Source organism: Hakea prostrata, chromosome 3 (assembly GCF_041222555.1).
Source record: "Hakea prostrata isolate BN-2017 chromosome 3, UWA_Hpros_2, whole genome shotgun sequence".
Classification (NCBI taxonomy): domain Eukaryota; kingdom Viridiplantae; phylum Streptophyta; class Magnoliopsida; order Proteales; family Proteaceae; genus Hakea; species Hakea prostrata.
Genome location: NC_142602.1, coordinates 36751684 through 36767673, shown reverse-complemented (window position 1 = coordinate 36767673; position 15990 = coordinate 36751684). Strand labels below are relative to the sequence as shown.

Below are 15990 nucleotides of genomic sequence, written 5' to 3'. Positions count from 1 at the left end.
AATTGATTTCAAGGGCAACCTAATTAATTTTGTTGCTTCTCTTCCATCTCTTTCTTCTTCTTTCTTTTCTATTTTTTTTTTCTTGATTTTCTCTGATTTCTCACTGTCTCAACAGTCTTGGAAATTCATAAAAAAATTAATTTTCTGTATTTGATTATTCAATACCTCCACTGATTTTTCTACCCCTTCTTGCAGTTTTGTGGATACAACAACCTCTAAGGCGCATCTAGGTTTTGGTTCTGGAAGTTCGTCTCTGTACGTATATGAATTCAAGACTACTAGTGAAGTCAAGTGGAGGAAGAACCACTATTTGTAAGAGAAAAAACACTCACAGCTCTTTAGGTATGCATATTTTTATGAAAATAATACGTGTTTGCTATTCTACTTGTTAACGGAAGAGGATTCAAATTGACCTGTTTCTGCTGCGCATTCAAATTATGGGATATGAGTAGGGTGTTTAACTATTATAATTATGATTAAAAACACACACACACACATTGAATATCCCATAGATCCTATGGATGGAGAAATACTATTTTTCTTCCCATGGAGTATGGAGTTAATGAAAATCTTGTTCATAGACCATGAGAATCAAAGCTATCAAATAACAGTTTGGCATTTGAGCTACAAAGCTAAAAGTTAGAAGAACTGTGTTTTGCTATAATTTTAGTTAAATTGATTGAACAAAAATGCAAAACTGATCGGTAGGTTGATCTGCATCTGCTGCCTCAGGTGGCACAGTCCATCCGTAGGCTCGAAACTCATGAACCAGAAATACGTCCACCAAATGAAGAAGATGATGCTCATGAAGCTATTGAGAAAACAGCCATGGGAAAATATATTGAAGCCATGAAAAACAGCCCAGTGTGGATCAAGATAGGGAGTGGCCGAGTGCTCAAATAAACCAGCATGTATGGATATTTGCCAAAATCACCATTTTGTGTAGGGAAGACAAGGTTAATGCTTTTTTTTTTTTTTTTTTCCGGGTGTGAATAATGAACAATGTAAAGTATATCATTTAGTGGCTACAATATTATTGTTTGATGATGAAGAGGGAGTTCTTTGCATAATAACACTCCCAAAACTTTCTCTTCTTTTTTTCTTTTTTCTTTTTTCCTTCCCTTTCTTGGGGGTAGAATTCCACAAAACCTTCCGCTATTTCACATGAAGTGATCCATCTTTGAACAACTTAAGGCTAAGTGTATTTAACATCGCTCTGGAGTACTGTCGAGAAGACATTTTCCAATCCATTCCGGTCTTCATCATTGCCCTGAACTCTTCATAGCTGATTTTCCCATCCTATGGACATAATTAAGATGAAAATAAAGAAAGTTGGAGATGTTTGGTCTGAAATTGACATCAAGGTTAAGAAACATTGTTGACAAGAAACCCAAAACAGTAAGCCAAAGGTTTACCTTGTTTGTGTCAACATCACAGAAGATTTCTCGGATATCCTGATCGTTATTGGGCCCAAGGTAATCCTCTGATAATGCTTCTTGCAATTCATCTAACTCGATAAACCCACTCTGGTTCTTGTCAAATAACTCAAAAGCTGCTTGAAGATGCTCATCACTTCCAATTCTTTTCAGGTGAACAGAGATCGTAACAAACTCATCACAACTCAGAGTGCCATTTCCATCGGTGTCCGCCTAGGGGGATAAGAGCAGAAAATTTGCTTGGTGTGAAAAAACAATGAATGATGAAAATCAGAAACAAGTAATAAAAAGAAAACAAAGGGGGGAGCTGTAAGCATTGAACGAAAAATTCTGCTTTAGGTGGTATCTTTCTCTCATCATTTCTTTTCATTTGGTTTGTGTATTTTATTTGTTCTTATTAGCATTTATCATCTGTGTCACAGAAGCTAGCAACCTTCTGCATCAGAAACATAAATAATGAAAGGATACAAGGAAACGGAAGCACAAGTGGAGTTTTAGTGTTAACTTACAGCCTCCATTAGCATCTGAACATCTGGATCTGGGACAGGATGTCCAATCATATGGAGGCCGTCTTTGAGTTCTTGAAAACTTAAGTTTCCATTCTTGTCAATATCCATCATGTGGAAAATCTTTTTGAGACAATTTAGTTGCTCCATTGGCAAGTTATGTGCTACTGCCTGAGGACATAGAAAAAGTGAAAAACCTTCAAATGGAATGAAAAAAAAAAACCATGATCAGACCATACAAGAAAACTAGGTTGTATGGATTCTCACAAGTTTAGAACCTACTCTTAGAACTCTCTTCTTGAATTTATTCATCAACGAGAACTGTTTAATCCTTGTTTTAACCACTTCTCCAAGAGAAACATTGGGGACCGTCTCAGCATTTTGCAGCCAATGATGTTCTATATATAACACGCAATAAATAACACGATTAGCTGGTATAGCAAAAATTGTACTTTTAACATGCGTAAGGTAATAAAGGATATAGGGATTAAAGTGAAATGAGCCAGTGAACCAGGGTTGTTCCAACAAGAGAAGTCAAGGAATGCAAACTATGAATACAAGGCATGTGAAAGCTTGGTTCACTCAACTTCAAGTAAAACTTAATTTCTACTGTCTTATATGCTTACATGGGTGCAATAATTTTGGTAATGGGTTGCTATGGGCTCACCAGAAGATAACCAACTCAAGTAACATTGTGGTAGTGGTAGTTTCGTACTTCATGGAACTGTTCAGCACCTTACATACAATAAAGAAGCAAAAAGATCTAAAAAGTAATTAGCGTTTGGAAAGAGGATTTTCTAGAAATTAAATTGACGGAATTTTTAGGGGACTACAGAGAACAAACATTATAAGTAGGAGTCTTTCTGTATTCTAATGAAATATGTACCAGGACATACAGCAATTTATGAAAAGAGAGCAGGGACTTGCTGGTTCTTAATTTGATCCAAGCAGCAGTTAAAGAAAAGTGAGATATTATGGGATATAGAAGAAAAACTGGTAGTCAAAGAAAGGAAGAAGATGGGGAAGAAAGGTTCAAATGGAATAGAGAAGAGAATTCCAATGTAGAGCTTGAGGATCTAAGTCAGAAGGATGCAGTAGCACGTCTTTATCACACTGATAGTAACTGGGCTTGTTTTCCTACTCAGGGATATAGATTAAGAGGGAATGCTTTTCTCGGTAGCCTCTTTATCTAGGGGTTCTACCAGAATGCCAAATCTGTAATGTTCTTTAATGGAATAAGTTGACTTATGAAGAAGAAGAAAAAGAAAACCAAAATAAATAAATAAATATTTCCAAACTAGCACAATATTCATGCCACCATACATAAGAGACCAAATCATCCTGATGCAGTATCAATAGTCTGGTTTTGTCGGTTTTGGTCCAACCAAGAAGAAACAGTCCAGTGGGGTTTGGTCCAAAAAGAGTTGGACTTAATTAAATAGATTAGGTCAGTTTTCACTTTGTCTTCTAATTGTTTTATTTATTCTACATAAGAGTGAGTGGGATTTTGGTTTGAACTTTGCCTTTGAGTTTCATATTTCAACTAGGATTTTTGTGTTTTCTCTTTAAATATGTGCTTGTAACATGCAGTGGAGATTAAAATGAATTGAACGATAAGTTATGTGTGAATTGAGAATCAGATTGTGAGATTTCTTCCCCCATCTCTACGCTCCCATTGTTGATGCAGTATCAATTGACTGGTCCAATCAGTCTCAATCCAACCCCAAAAAACTGGTTCAATGGGGACTGTTCCAGCAAGAGTTGGACTTAATTAAATAAATTAGTTCAATTATACTTTTTAGTTTTTAATTGTTTTAGTTTACCTATGCAAGAGTGAGTGACATTTTGGTTTCAAACATTGTTTTTGAGTTTCATATTTCAACTAGCATTTGTGTTTTTTTTCCCCCTTTAAATAAGTTCTCGTCAAGGTTCGACATGTCGGCCCGTGTCGCCGTGTCGGACCCTGGCGACATGGCGACTCGGATGACTTTTGGTTGGGGTTTGATGAAAAATCAAACCTCTGTTTCGAAGGGTATTTTAGGTCATTTTGATCTGAAATTTGACGTGTAGCCTAATTTGAGGCCAATATACACATTGGGAGTGTTATTTTGACTTAAAACATCACCTAAACTAATGTTCTTAATCAACCCATGTCCTACTATACGCGGACAAAAGCCCCGAAACTAAAAATCTAAAAACTCATAAAAACCAAATCATATAAAGTCTACAATTCATTGTACAAATATATAGAGTTATCCAACCATATAAAAATCTAGAACTCTCAGTACCAAGTACTGTGCCTAGGTGGATCGAACTCCTGTGACTTAGACTGTCTCCAGTGATGCCCCCTCCCCAACAAATTCACATACTCATCCCATCTCTTATGATATTGAAATTTGTCTAGATAATCATTAACTGCAGTTCTATAGCGATCATCTTCCGCCGCCATGAGAAATTCAACAAAAATCGAGTGGGAAATTCGAGCGAAATTCGCCCGACTTTCCCTATTTATCGCTAGAAGTTGGCGATATATCGCCGACTTAATATTAATTCGGTGTCGCTAGGGGTATGGTGTCGCCCCCCAGTGACACGTCGATTTTTATATCGCCGACACAAGGAACCATGGTTCTCGTAACACTAGTGGAGATTAAAATGAACTCAGAGATTAATTGAGTATGATTTGAGAATCAGATTGTGAGATTTCTTCCCCCATCTCTACTCTCCCCCCCCCCCCCTCTTCTTCTTCCTATCATCTAGATCTCTTTTTATCATCACACACCCTAGCAGTCCATTCTCGGTGTGCATTATCAAATTAAGATCCTCTACTTGTAACACTATCCCAATGCCCCCCTTCACCACACATTCAGTAAGGGGTCCACCTCTAAACAGTGACACAGTGGACGTCCCCCTGAATGGTGGTGGGGTGTGAGGGTGATGTAACCTCAGGCTTAGGGTTAACTTCCAAGATCTTCTAATAGGTTACAGCAGCTAATTAAGTTTCGGCTAGGGTTTAAGGGGGTCTATAGAGCTGCTAGATGCTGAAACAGGCCTGAAGTTGAGAGAAATTTAAAAGTTAGGTCAATCTAGGGTTTGGCTGGGGTGAGGAAAAGGGTTGGGTAGCTGGGTTTCTAAATCAGGAATGTTTCCTATCTTATTCCCTCAAATAGAATAGGTTCTAGACGAGAGAACTAAATAGACCTTTAATTTTCTGCAAATCTGGAATTTTCTGCAACTTCAATGAAGAGGATGGAGTGCAGGAATTTTAGATCTTAGGTTTAATGAACCATTTAGAAGAAACTAAAGGTAGGGATGGGTTCCTAAGGCCTAGGCAATCCTAATGAAGGTATAATGGGGGGTTTTGGGGCTGGGGTTGAGGGAATCCTTGTGGGGTTAGGACTGAAAACATGGGGAAGAAGAAGAAGAAGGCTTGCGGCTGCTTTGGGAGGGGCTAGGGTGGGGATGAAACTGAGGGGAAGGGCTGAGGATGTTGTGGAAGGGGTTGGGGATGGTTTGGACCTGCAGAAGATGATTGAAGAAGATGCCGAAATCTCAGAATTGAAGAAGACAAGAGCTTCTAACCCAGTCGCAGGTCACCCTTCCAGGGATCTCATGACTGTACCAGCCTATTCTCAAACTCAATTCATTCAAACAATCAAATCTGAAAATTACAATGCAGAAAGAGGCTATTTATAGCCTAAAATTAAAGACTCTGATTCAAACTACGATTTCTTTATAGATGAGATCCAATTATAGCCCAAACTGGACTCTATCAACACTTTAAAAAGAAATCAAATTACTACGAGATTCCAGTCCAGCCCTTAGGTTGGAATCTCTTACAAACACTTATTTGTGACTCAAAAAACACTTAATTAAAATAGAACTACTTAAAGATACGGTTTCCTAAAATTAAGGAACCATGTCCTAACAACTCAACACAAATTTTAATGGACTAACTCTTAACTGACTCATCATAAATAAAAATAAAAATAAAATCCTTGACCCTATAGACAATGGGGAGCAAAATCAGACCTACATTGAGGGTATTGGAAAATGACTAGAATACCCCTGGGGTATTCAGCCAGCCTTAGGTGCACTTCTTGGGTTTGGTTTTGGGCCCAATTTTAGGGAGGTCCAACCCATAATACATCATAGGGTAGTGTGAACCAGACTGCATTATCTGGTACTAGAGCTGACTCCTACTCATGGTGGGAGATCTTGCGAGATATCTCACTATTTTGAGATAGCGAGACGAGAGGAAAGACGAGATCTGAAAGATGGGAGATCTCGAACATCTCGCCATATTTCGCCGAGATCTCGCCGATCTCTCACTACAACCATCAAAACTTGTCAGAAACTTGATTTTTGGCCAGAATTTGTTGGGGATTCAACTTCTAAACATCTTTAAGACATCTAAAACATCAAATTATCATCATTCAAGCATATTTCAACTAGATCTACAACAAAGGTAAGATTTTCCCCCAAATTTGATTTTTTTTTTTAAATAGAATGTTCTACAATGGGTGTGTGAGTCTAGTGTAAATATATATTGATCCACAAGCTTTGATCTACACATTCATGGAAACCAATTTAATGTGAGATTTAAACTGATATGTGACATACTACAGCTGATGAATTGACTTGGGAGTCATATGTGGCCACCGTTCAGAATCAATTGATGCAGAATGCTGAGTGATATTCTTGCTGTCTTGTAGTCTTGTAATCTTATTACTCACATACTCTTGTGATTGTGAACTTATGGATTATGATTTATGATTTACTTGGAGTCTAAAACTTCTTATGGTTGTAAAATTTTGAAGACATTTAAATTCTTTGATAGTTTGATGTGTAATGTATTTGATACTTTATAGTTGATAACACAAATTACTTGATATCTTTACATTACATGTTGTTTAACCTTGCATTTCACAGCATTTCGGTTTACACATAGGGTCGACTTAGAAGACATACTTAGGGTTATTTTTTTTTACAAATCTAAGACCACCAATGTGTTCAAAATGCCTTAAATATGCTAAATACCAAATTTTAGCGCAACCGGGGCCCTAAAACCCACCGAGATTACACCAAAATTTTGGTAGATCTCGACCGAGATCTTGCCAGATCTTGCCATCTTGGTCAATATCTTGCTCGAGAGCGAGATCTCCCACCATGCTCCTACTTCCCTGCCTGCCAAGTTTCTCAGTCCTTTCTTCTTCTCTAACCTTTGCTTTTAGCAGCAATGAGACTAGAAAAAAAGGGTGTTAGCCCAATCTCACCCTTTTTCCATTCCCTAAGCAAAAACCCAACCCATTAGCAATTCAGCAGCCTTCATTCTTGGTTCCACCAGAACTGAAACTATTAGGAGAAAAAAAGAAGAAGGGAGAAACAGAGGCAACAGAAGCAGAGAAAAGAGGCGTAACAAAGTTCAGAAGAAGAGAAGGAAAGGAAAAACTGAGCAAAAGCATAAATTGAGAGTCCAGAACTAAGAGAAAAGGGCAAACCACAGTTACCTCCCCTCTTAGTTGGCTGAATGACACCTAAGACCCCCCCTCTTATTATGCTAATAACACTTACACCCTCTTCTTACCTGAAAAATGTGACCATAACCCCCCCCCCCCCCCTTACGTCAACTTTCCCTCTTAAATGGAACAAAACGTTGGTTTTACCCTTGACATTGTAAAAATGCTAAAATACCGATAAAGACTACCTAAAAGACAAAAGTACCCCTAGAATATGTTAATCTAAGGATCAATCCGTATAGAAGTGAAGGAATTCCCCCTTTACCATCGTCTTCCTTTTTCTAATACATGACTCCTCGGTCTTTATGTTTGGAAGTCAATGACTTCCTTTGATGTTGAAGCAGCTTCTCAAACAAAGAGAACAAGAAAATGGATGATGGGGTTGCAACAAAACAGCTTTTGCGCTCAGTGCTCTCTCCGTTGCTTGTTCTTAAATTGAGCTTTCGTACATTGTGCAAGTTGAACTGATCCATCCCCTTTTCTATAGTCAGTTTTAAGAATGTCTTGATCGAGACCAAACTTCAGTCCCACGGACAAAATTCTTTTAATTTAAACATATTCAGATCTGTAGAAAAAAAATATATAAAAAAGGATATGTTTTATATTATAAAAATTATTCTGTCTCAGACCACAGCTCAATAATGATATGATTGTTAATGTCAAATCGCTAACATAAAACACTATTTGGGAGGTTTAAATTTAAAATATCTACTAAGAACTGCAATACTTTCCGAGTAAAATATCAAATTTTCCTTTTTCAGATAAGCAAGGAGAGCTAGACCCTTTTTTCTTTTTTTCTTTTTCTTCAATTTTCTGGTAAAAGGGAGAGTGAAACGAACTACTTGAATGTGAAATGTTGGCCCTTGGCAACTGAGCTGCCAACCTTGAGGTAAGCAAATTATGCACTAGATATTACAAAATAAGAAGACATACCTAGAACTTCTTCAGCTGTCAATCGGCTGTAGGGGTTTGGATCAAGCATACTCCTTACAAGGTCCTTTGCATCCTCAGAAACCTTTGACCAAGGTTCTCTTTCAAAATCTATAACAGAATTTACAATGGCCTGTGCAATGCCCTCTTCAGTTTCTGTTCTAGTTGTAGGTGAAACCCAAACATTAGAAATCAAGATGGAAAATCACACAACTTTTTCAGAAAGTTGAATTTGTAACTAAACTGTTCATTGACATGAGATAAGATCACACCTTTTAAGTATCAAGCTACTGTTAAACAAGATCAATCAAGAGTGCCAGTAGAGAATTTACCTGCCCAGAAAGGGGGGACTCCACAGAGTAAAATGTAAAGGATAACCCCTGCACTCCATATATCCACCTCTGGTCCATAATTCCGTCTCAGGACCTCTGGGGCCATGTAAAAGGGGCTACCAACAATTTCAGAGAAACGTTGACCTACAGGAAAATTACAGATGGCAGTTGCTCAACTGAGTAAATACAACAGGTAAGCGTAGCAGAGGAAATGCATGAGAGAAAATAGTAGCCAACAGAATTTTTGACCAACCAGGCTCAAAGAATACAGAGAGGCCAAAATCAATTGCCTTAAGTGGTGAATTTTCATTTCTGTTTGCGAACAAGAAATTCTCAGGCTTGAGGTCTCGATGCATTACCCCATGCTTATGGCATACCTGCAACGAATGTGATATTTTAATTAGAAAAGGAAGGACCTTACTATGATGTAAACAGTAGACAATGCTGTTGATGTAATCAAACAGTTGGAATGTGCTGCCATGATACACCTGGAAAGTTGGACTTTTTACTCTGAAGGATAATGAACCATGCAGAGGATTTGCCATGTTGCGGCTATGGGATTCTCCTGTATGCATCTTATGCAATAGAGCATAAATTTTACATGCTGGAATGGTGGGGAGTACAGGTCTAATACAATTATACAAGATAGGAACATAGAACTGCTATCAAGTGCATCTCAAGTGTTAGAGATGAACCAAGAATCACTTCCTGGTCTATGAAACCTATAATCTGTCAGTCATTGGTTACACAAATTCAGATTTTGAAAGGCTTATTTTGATGCGTAAAGGTGAGTTATCCCTACAGTTACAGTTAGACATCTTATGTATGCCATCTTATGCATTTTGGTGGTTCTTGAAGCAGCGACACTAAGGCAAATTGTCTTTAGTGTCATAAGTTGTAGTTTAGGGTTTTTCCTTCTTTTATTTTGCTTTCACGTTTTACTGACAACTGCCTTATTGCAGGATCTTATTCTTCCACATCTTGTGATATTCTACTTCCTCTTTCTCGGGTGTTTTTTTCTTTGTTTCTTTTGCTGATTGCTAGTTATAGACTCCAGAATCGAAACATGGTATTAGAGCTCCTATAGCTAGCTGAATCATCCTCTTCTTCTTCCTTCTGAAACATTTCATTCTTTCTTTCCCTTCTTTGGTGTGCAGCCACCCTTCAGTGCTCTACTAATGACCTAGGTCCCTCTTCTAAAGACAATGAGGTGATCTATCCTTGTTCCAATTGAAGACCCTGAGGAGCTGATGGATTCTGTTAGAATTTCAGGATCCTGTAACTAGCCCAAGAATTAAGAGAGATGAAGAAAAATGACGAAGAGAGAAGAGAGAGCTCAAGACTGTGTTGAGCTCTCCCCTAGTACTTTATTTTTAATATAAAATCAAATTTCAGTTTAGGAGAACTTCCCTAAAATGAGTTTCAATAAAGAGGAAATTACATGTTGCATAGAAATCTCCTAAATATACTAAAAAGGAAAGAGGTTTACTGCTCAACCAAGCAATAAGAAAATTAGAAAGTAAAACAAATTGGAACCTAAGCTAAAAAAGAAAGTGAATTATCAACACTCCCCGTCAAGCTAGTGTACACATATTAGGCTCCAACTTGGAATGACAAGAACATATCTTAAAAGCTTCATTAATCTTGAGCACAAGTAGCAATAGAAAACACCAATAAACGCTGCAAGAACTTCACCCTGAAGATAATCAATAGCAATGTAAAAGAAAAATTAATTCTTCTTGTCAAATGAACCATTCAATACCATTCAATATGAGAACAATCGGCGAAGATGGACTAAATCCATAAGTATAATAGCATCAAAGGCATTTTTCAAGTATTACTAGCAGTAGGGAGGAATCTCCATACTAATGGATAAAAGTTGTAGCTCTAGTGTCCATATATAAACTCTTGGAAAAGGCAAGTAGTAGGTAAAAATATGGGTAGGAAAAAGGCAGTATTGTTTACTATGGACCAAGTAAGTAGGTACTAAGTAGTATAAGTAACTACAGACCAAGTATGTAGTATGTAAAAAGTAGTATAGATTAATGCAGACCAAATAGGTAGGTAAAGACAGTATGGATTAATGCAAACTAGTATGGATTGCTGCAGACCAAGGATGTAGATAAAAGGCAGTATAGGTTGTGTGGATCAAGTAGGTAGGTAAAGGACAATGTGGCTTATTGTGATCCAAGTAGGTGGATAAAAAGGTGATATGGGATTTGTGGACCAAGTAGGTAGGTAAAGGTGACTGTTATAATGTGAGGAATTGCTCCTATAAAAGTATATTATTCACAAGACCCCAATAGGGTATTTATAGTTACAACCTAGTTAAGTCCTATACTAAGTAGGAAAATGAAATATAGAAATAAAACTCTAGATTTATGAGGAAACATAATCCTATTCTAATTAGGAAACCTCAGTCCATGTTTTCAACACTCCCCCTCAAGTTTGAGCATAGATATTTATCATGCCTAACTTGCTCATAATGTCATTGAATATCTTCGTGCTCAAGCTCTTTGTGAGCACATCAGCCCAACCTCAAGCTTCTCTTTGATGAAATATTTGTCAATCTCCACATGCTTAGTCCTATCATGCTGTACTGAGTCTTTAATGCTGTACTGATGTCAGGTCTAGTGTGAGATAGAAATACAGGGGTTGTTACACATATACTGGCTAGCAAGACTAACTGCAAATGTGATGTCAAGTCTAGTGTGAGATAGATAGAACCCACTAATTTTTTATACCTTATCTTGTCAACTGGTTCTCCTTCCTTTCCCTTCAAGTGTAGGTTAGGCTCAATAAGAGTCTCAGCAGGCTTACATCCTAGCATTCTAGTTTCCTCAAGAAGATCTAATGTATACTTCCTCTGGGATAAAGATACACCACTAGTAGAATATGCCAACTCTAAACCTAAGAAATATCTTAGTTTTCCCATATTTTTGATCTCAAATTCAGTTCCCAAAAAAGTCTTTAATGCTGAAATCTCATCCCCACTTCACTACTATCTGTGATCACAATATCATCCACATATACTAAAAGTATAGTAGTGTGGCAACCATCTTTTTTAATAAACAAAGTGTGGTCTGCATTGCTCTGCTTATAGCCATTAGATATCATTGCCTTATGGAACCTTCCAAACCACGCTCTTGAAGATTGCTTCAGCCCATATAAAGCCCTCTTTAACTTGCACACTTTCCTATAAGCCTCTGTAGTAGAATACCCTGGTGGTATATCCATATATAACTCTTCTTGAAGTTCTCCATGCAAAAATGCATTCTTCACTTCTAATTGTTGTAAACTCCACCCTTTATTAATTGCACATGAAATAATAGTACAAACTATGTTCATCTTGGCAACAGGGGAAAATGTCTCCTGGTAGTCAACGCCATAAGTTTGAGTGAAACCTTTGGCCACCAATCTTGCCTTGTACCTTTCAACAGTCCCATCTACTGTGTACTTGATCACAAACACCCATTTGCACCCAACAGTCTACTTTCTTATGGGCAAAGTCACCAAGTCACATGTTTTGTTTTTTTCTTTCTAGAGCTTGCATTTCTTCATCCATAGCTTCTTTCTAGTTTGAGTGAGATAATGCCTCCTGCCAAGTGTTAGGAATAGAAGTAGAGGACAAAGAAGAAATAAAACTTTGAAATTCTGGAGATAGAGACTGATATGAAACATAATTGGAAATAGGATGTTTGGTGTAAGTTTGAGGTTGCTTTCTTAATGCAATTGGTATGTCTAAAGTAGGATTAGAAGAAGGGTCAAAGACAGACTCACCTGGAGGAACAGATTGTTCAGGGCCATGAACCAAAGCTTTTGACTGGCTTGGTTCAGAAGGGGTCACTTGTTGCTTTTTTTGATAGGTCTTTAGAGGTCTAGTCTCCCCCTGTATATCATCCACCAGCTGTTCCTGTCCGGTCATTCCATCTTCCAAAGGAGGATCATCTATAGGAATCTCAGGAGAAATATTGAAAGGAGGAATCAACATTGGAACCTCTTCATTAAAACTCTCCCCCTGAAGAGGTGTAGGGAAAAAAAAAGGAATTTGTTCCTAGAACACAACATCCATAGAGACGAAAAAACGACAAGAACTAGGATGATAACACTTATACCCCTTCTGTGTAGGAGGATAACCTAAGAAAATGCACTTTAACCCACGAGGATCTAACTTTCCATGAACATGGTGGTTCCGGACAAAGGCAACACATCCAAAACCCTTAGGTGAGACTGTAAAGACTGTTGTACCTAAAAGAACCTCAAGGGGACAGCGTTGGTCTAAGACTCGGGAAGGCATTCGGTTAAATAGATATGCCGTAGTAAGAACGACTTCACCCCAAAACCGAGGAGGCACATGCATAGAAAACATGAGGGAACGTGCTACCTCAAATAGATGTCTATTCTTGCGTTCGACAACCCCATTTTGAGGTGGAGTGTCAACGCAACTAGTTTGGTGTATGATGCCATGGTTTGCTAAGTAGGAAGGGAATGTGCCACCCAAGTACTCAGTTCAGTTATCCGTCCGGAGGATTTTGACTATCGCCCCAAACTGAGTCCTAATCATATTATGAAAATTTTGAAAGCATGAGAAAACGTCACTTTTTTGGTGAAGTAAGTAAACCCATGTGGTCCTAGTACAACAGTTGATAAAGTAACAAACCATCTATGACCAGATACAGACACGGTCCGAGAAGGACCTCAGACATCAAAGTGAATGACTGAAAAATGAATTTTACTACGATTATCTGAAATAGGGTAAACATGCCTGGTCTATTTGGCCAAAATACATGCCTCACAATAAAAATCATTTAAATTGCATCTTTTAATCAGATCAGGAAATAATTTGGACAAAATAGGTAAAGGAACGTGGCCAAGACGACTATGCCACTGTAATAAGGTAAAAAGTGCAGGGGAGGTGGAACTAGAGACCGTAGAAAGAGCTGATGGGGACCCATCCATTAAGTAGAGCCCCCCCTTTCTGTTTACCATTGCCAATCGTAAGCCCTGTTTCTAGGTCCTGAAACACACAATGAGAAGGAAAGAAAGTTATTTTGCAGTTTATATCATGAGTAAGGCTACTAATAGATAAAAGATTAGCCGAAAACTTAGGAACATGCATGACATTAGATAAGGTAAGAGAAGGCGAACATATAATAGATCATTTCCCAGAGATACGGGAGAGAGACCCATCATCCGTTCGAACATCCTGAGCAATAGGGACAAATGAATAAGTATGAAACAAAGTAGATGAGCCTGTCATATGGCCGATTGCCCAGAGTCGATTACCCAGGAAGGATAAGTCAAATTGACATTGTGACAACCAAAAATACCTGTGGGGATTTGTGGATCAACAGAGGGATTAATGACAGAGGCTATACTCGTACTAGAAGTCTGTATTGGAGAAGATGAGTCAAGTCTGGACATCAATTGGCGAAGGTGTTGGAGCTCATCTGAGGAAAGAGGTGTTGGAGTACTCAGGGTGTCAGAACTGGCTTGATTTGCAGATATTTGATTGTTGTCCTTGATTCCATTTCTACATTTTCCACGGGAATTTGTTGGACGTCCATGCAACTTCCAACACTTGTCCTTTGTATGATGCTCTTTTCCACAATACTTGCACTTTACTGGAGGGCGAAAATTACCAGATAAAAGGGATATGGGATTAGCCATAATTGCAAGGAGAAATTAAAAAGTCCCTGAACTTTTTAAAAAATTTACGAAAAAGTCCCCTAAAATTGTTGCAAATTGCAAAAAAAAATCCCTGAATTTTTTTAGAATTATGAAAAAGTCCTTGAAATATTTTCAAAATTACTCCCACTAATTCACGTGAAAAGTATCTCCTCAGGTTATCTCTAATTGGTATATTGTTGAATCAAAGTACACCAGAAAATTTCCAGGAAAGACTAGAGGGACACAACCTCCGCTTAAATACCAGATTTCTTAGACAAAATTTTCTTAAACATGCACTTAATCACCCATATACAGTTCCAGGATACTCGAAAAGAAAACAAACACATGAATAACGACTTCAAAAAATTTCTACAGCACCTCTGTAGGATGAAAACAAAACCTTGCTCTGATACCATGTTGTAATATGAGGAATTGCTCCTCTAAAAATAAATTATTCACAAGACCCCAATAGGGTATTTATAGTTACAACCTAGTTAAGTCCTATACTAAGTAGGAAAATGAAATATAGAAATAAAACTCTAGACTTATGAGGAAACATAATCCTATTCTAATTAGGAAACCTCAGTCGATGTTTTCAACAGTGACCAAGTAGGTAGGTCTTGTCATAGAAAACCATCTAAGTATAAGAGTCTCCACAAATAATGTTCTTCAAAAGTCTTAAATAGATATGGAAAAAATCTCCAATCTCTCCTTATGTGGACAAATAATGATAACTACATTGCCAACATCTCAACATACGAGCACAAAAGAAATCCAAGAAGGAAAAGTAGCACCCACGAGCCAGTGTATTATTCACCAATAAAGCTGACCAAACAGCAATAAATTGTCTCACAAGACGATCTTGTTCACCCTCAAAAAAAAGGGGGAAAAAATTTGAACCATTGATAACACTCAAATAGGGCAGCAGCAAATTATATCAGAAGAAATTAGTGAACCAGATTTGAATTTGATAAAATAGGGCAGTGCATAGTCATTCGCAGCAGTAGTCAACAGAAAATAGCGGCCACAATCAGTGGAATATCTTGATCATTGGAATAACAAAACAAGGATTGCGGTTCATTTCGACAATAAGAACAGCATTACCATACTTAAAAAGCATTCTCGAAAATAACATCCCTCAAAACATTCAATAGAAGCAATACTACAATACTAGCAGTCTCTCTTTCCCTCTCTCTCTCTCTCTCTCTCTCTCTCTCTCTCTCTCTCTCGTAAACAAAGTCACCGAAACAGACAGCAAGAGCAGTAGTAGAAAATAACAGATCCACAAAACATTAGATTAGAACCCAGTAATAGGGTACACTATACACTACAGTTCCAGCAACATTATTTTGGAAAAAAAGGGAGCCACCAAAACCATGAGATAGCAATTGGAACAGATCCAGAAAACATCATTTTAGAACCAATAACTATCTCATGCGACCAAGTAAGGGTCTAAATGACAACGGAAAATATCGAGACACTCCAGAAAAATTCTTTATGGCATATCAAATCTTAAAACCAACAACTTGGTACACCCAGAAGTCCATGGCAAATGTTGCAATCTGAAATAGAGGAACAGGAACTTATTTCATAATCCCTA

At 37.8% G+C, this 15990-nt stretch overlaps 1 protein-coding gene across 1 annotated transcript in view; it reads right to left on the bottom strand.

The window, feature by feature from the left end:
• Positions 1-964: 964 nt before the first annotated feature.
• LOC149022178 (calcium-dependent protein kinase 24-like) overlaps positions 965-15990 on the bottom strand; it is a 29981-nt gene continuing 14955 nt past the window's right edge. The window contains exons 2-8 of the mRNA XM_089147251.1: positions 8974-9097; positions 8721-8864; positions 8392-8544; positions 2225-2340; positions 1946-2113; positions 1416-1649; positions 965-1299 (exon numbers count right to left, since the gene is read on the bottom strand). Coding sequence (XP_089003377.1) covers positions 1156-1299; positions 1416-1649; positions 1946-2113; positions 2225-2340; positions 8392-8544; positions 8721-8864; positions 8974-9097 — 1083 coding nt within the window. The 3' untranslated portion in view covers positions 965-1155. The remainder of the gene's footprint in view (positions 1300-1415; positions 1650-1945; positions 2114-2224; positions 2341-8391; positions 8545-8720; positions 8865-8973; positions 9098-15990) is intronic.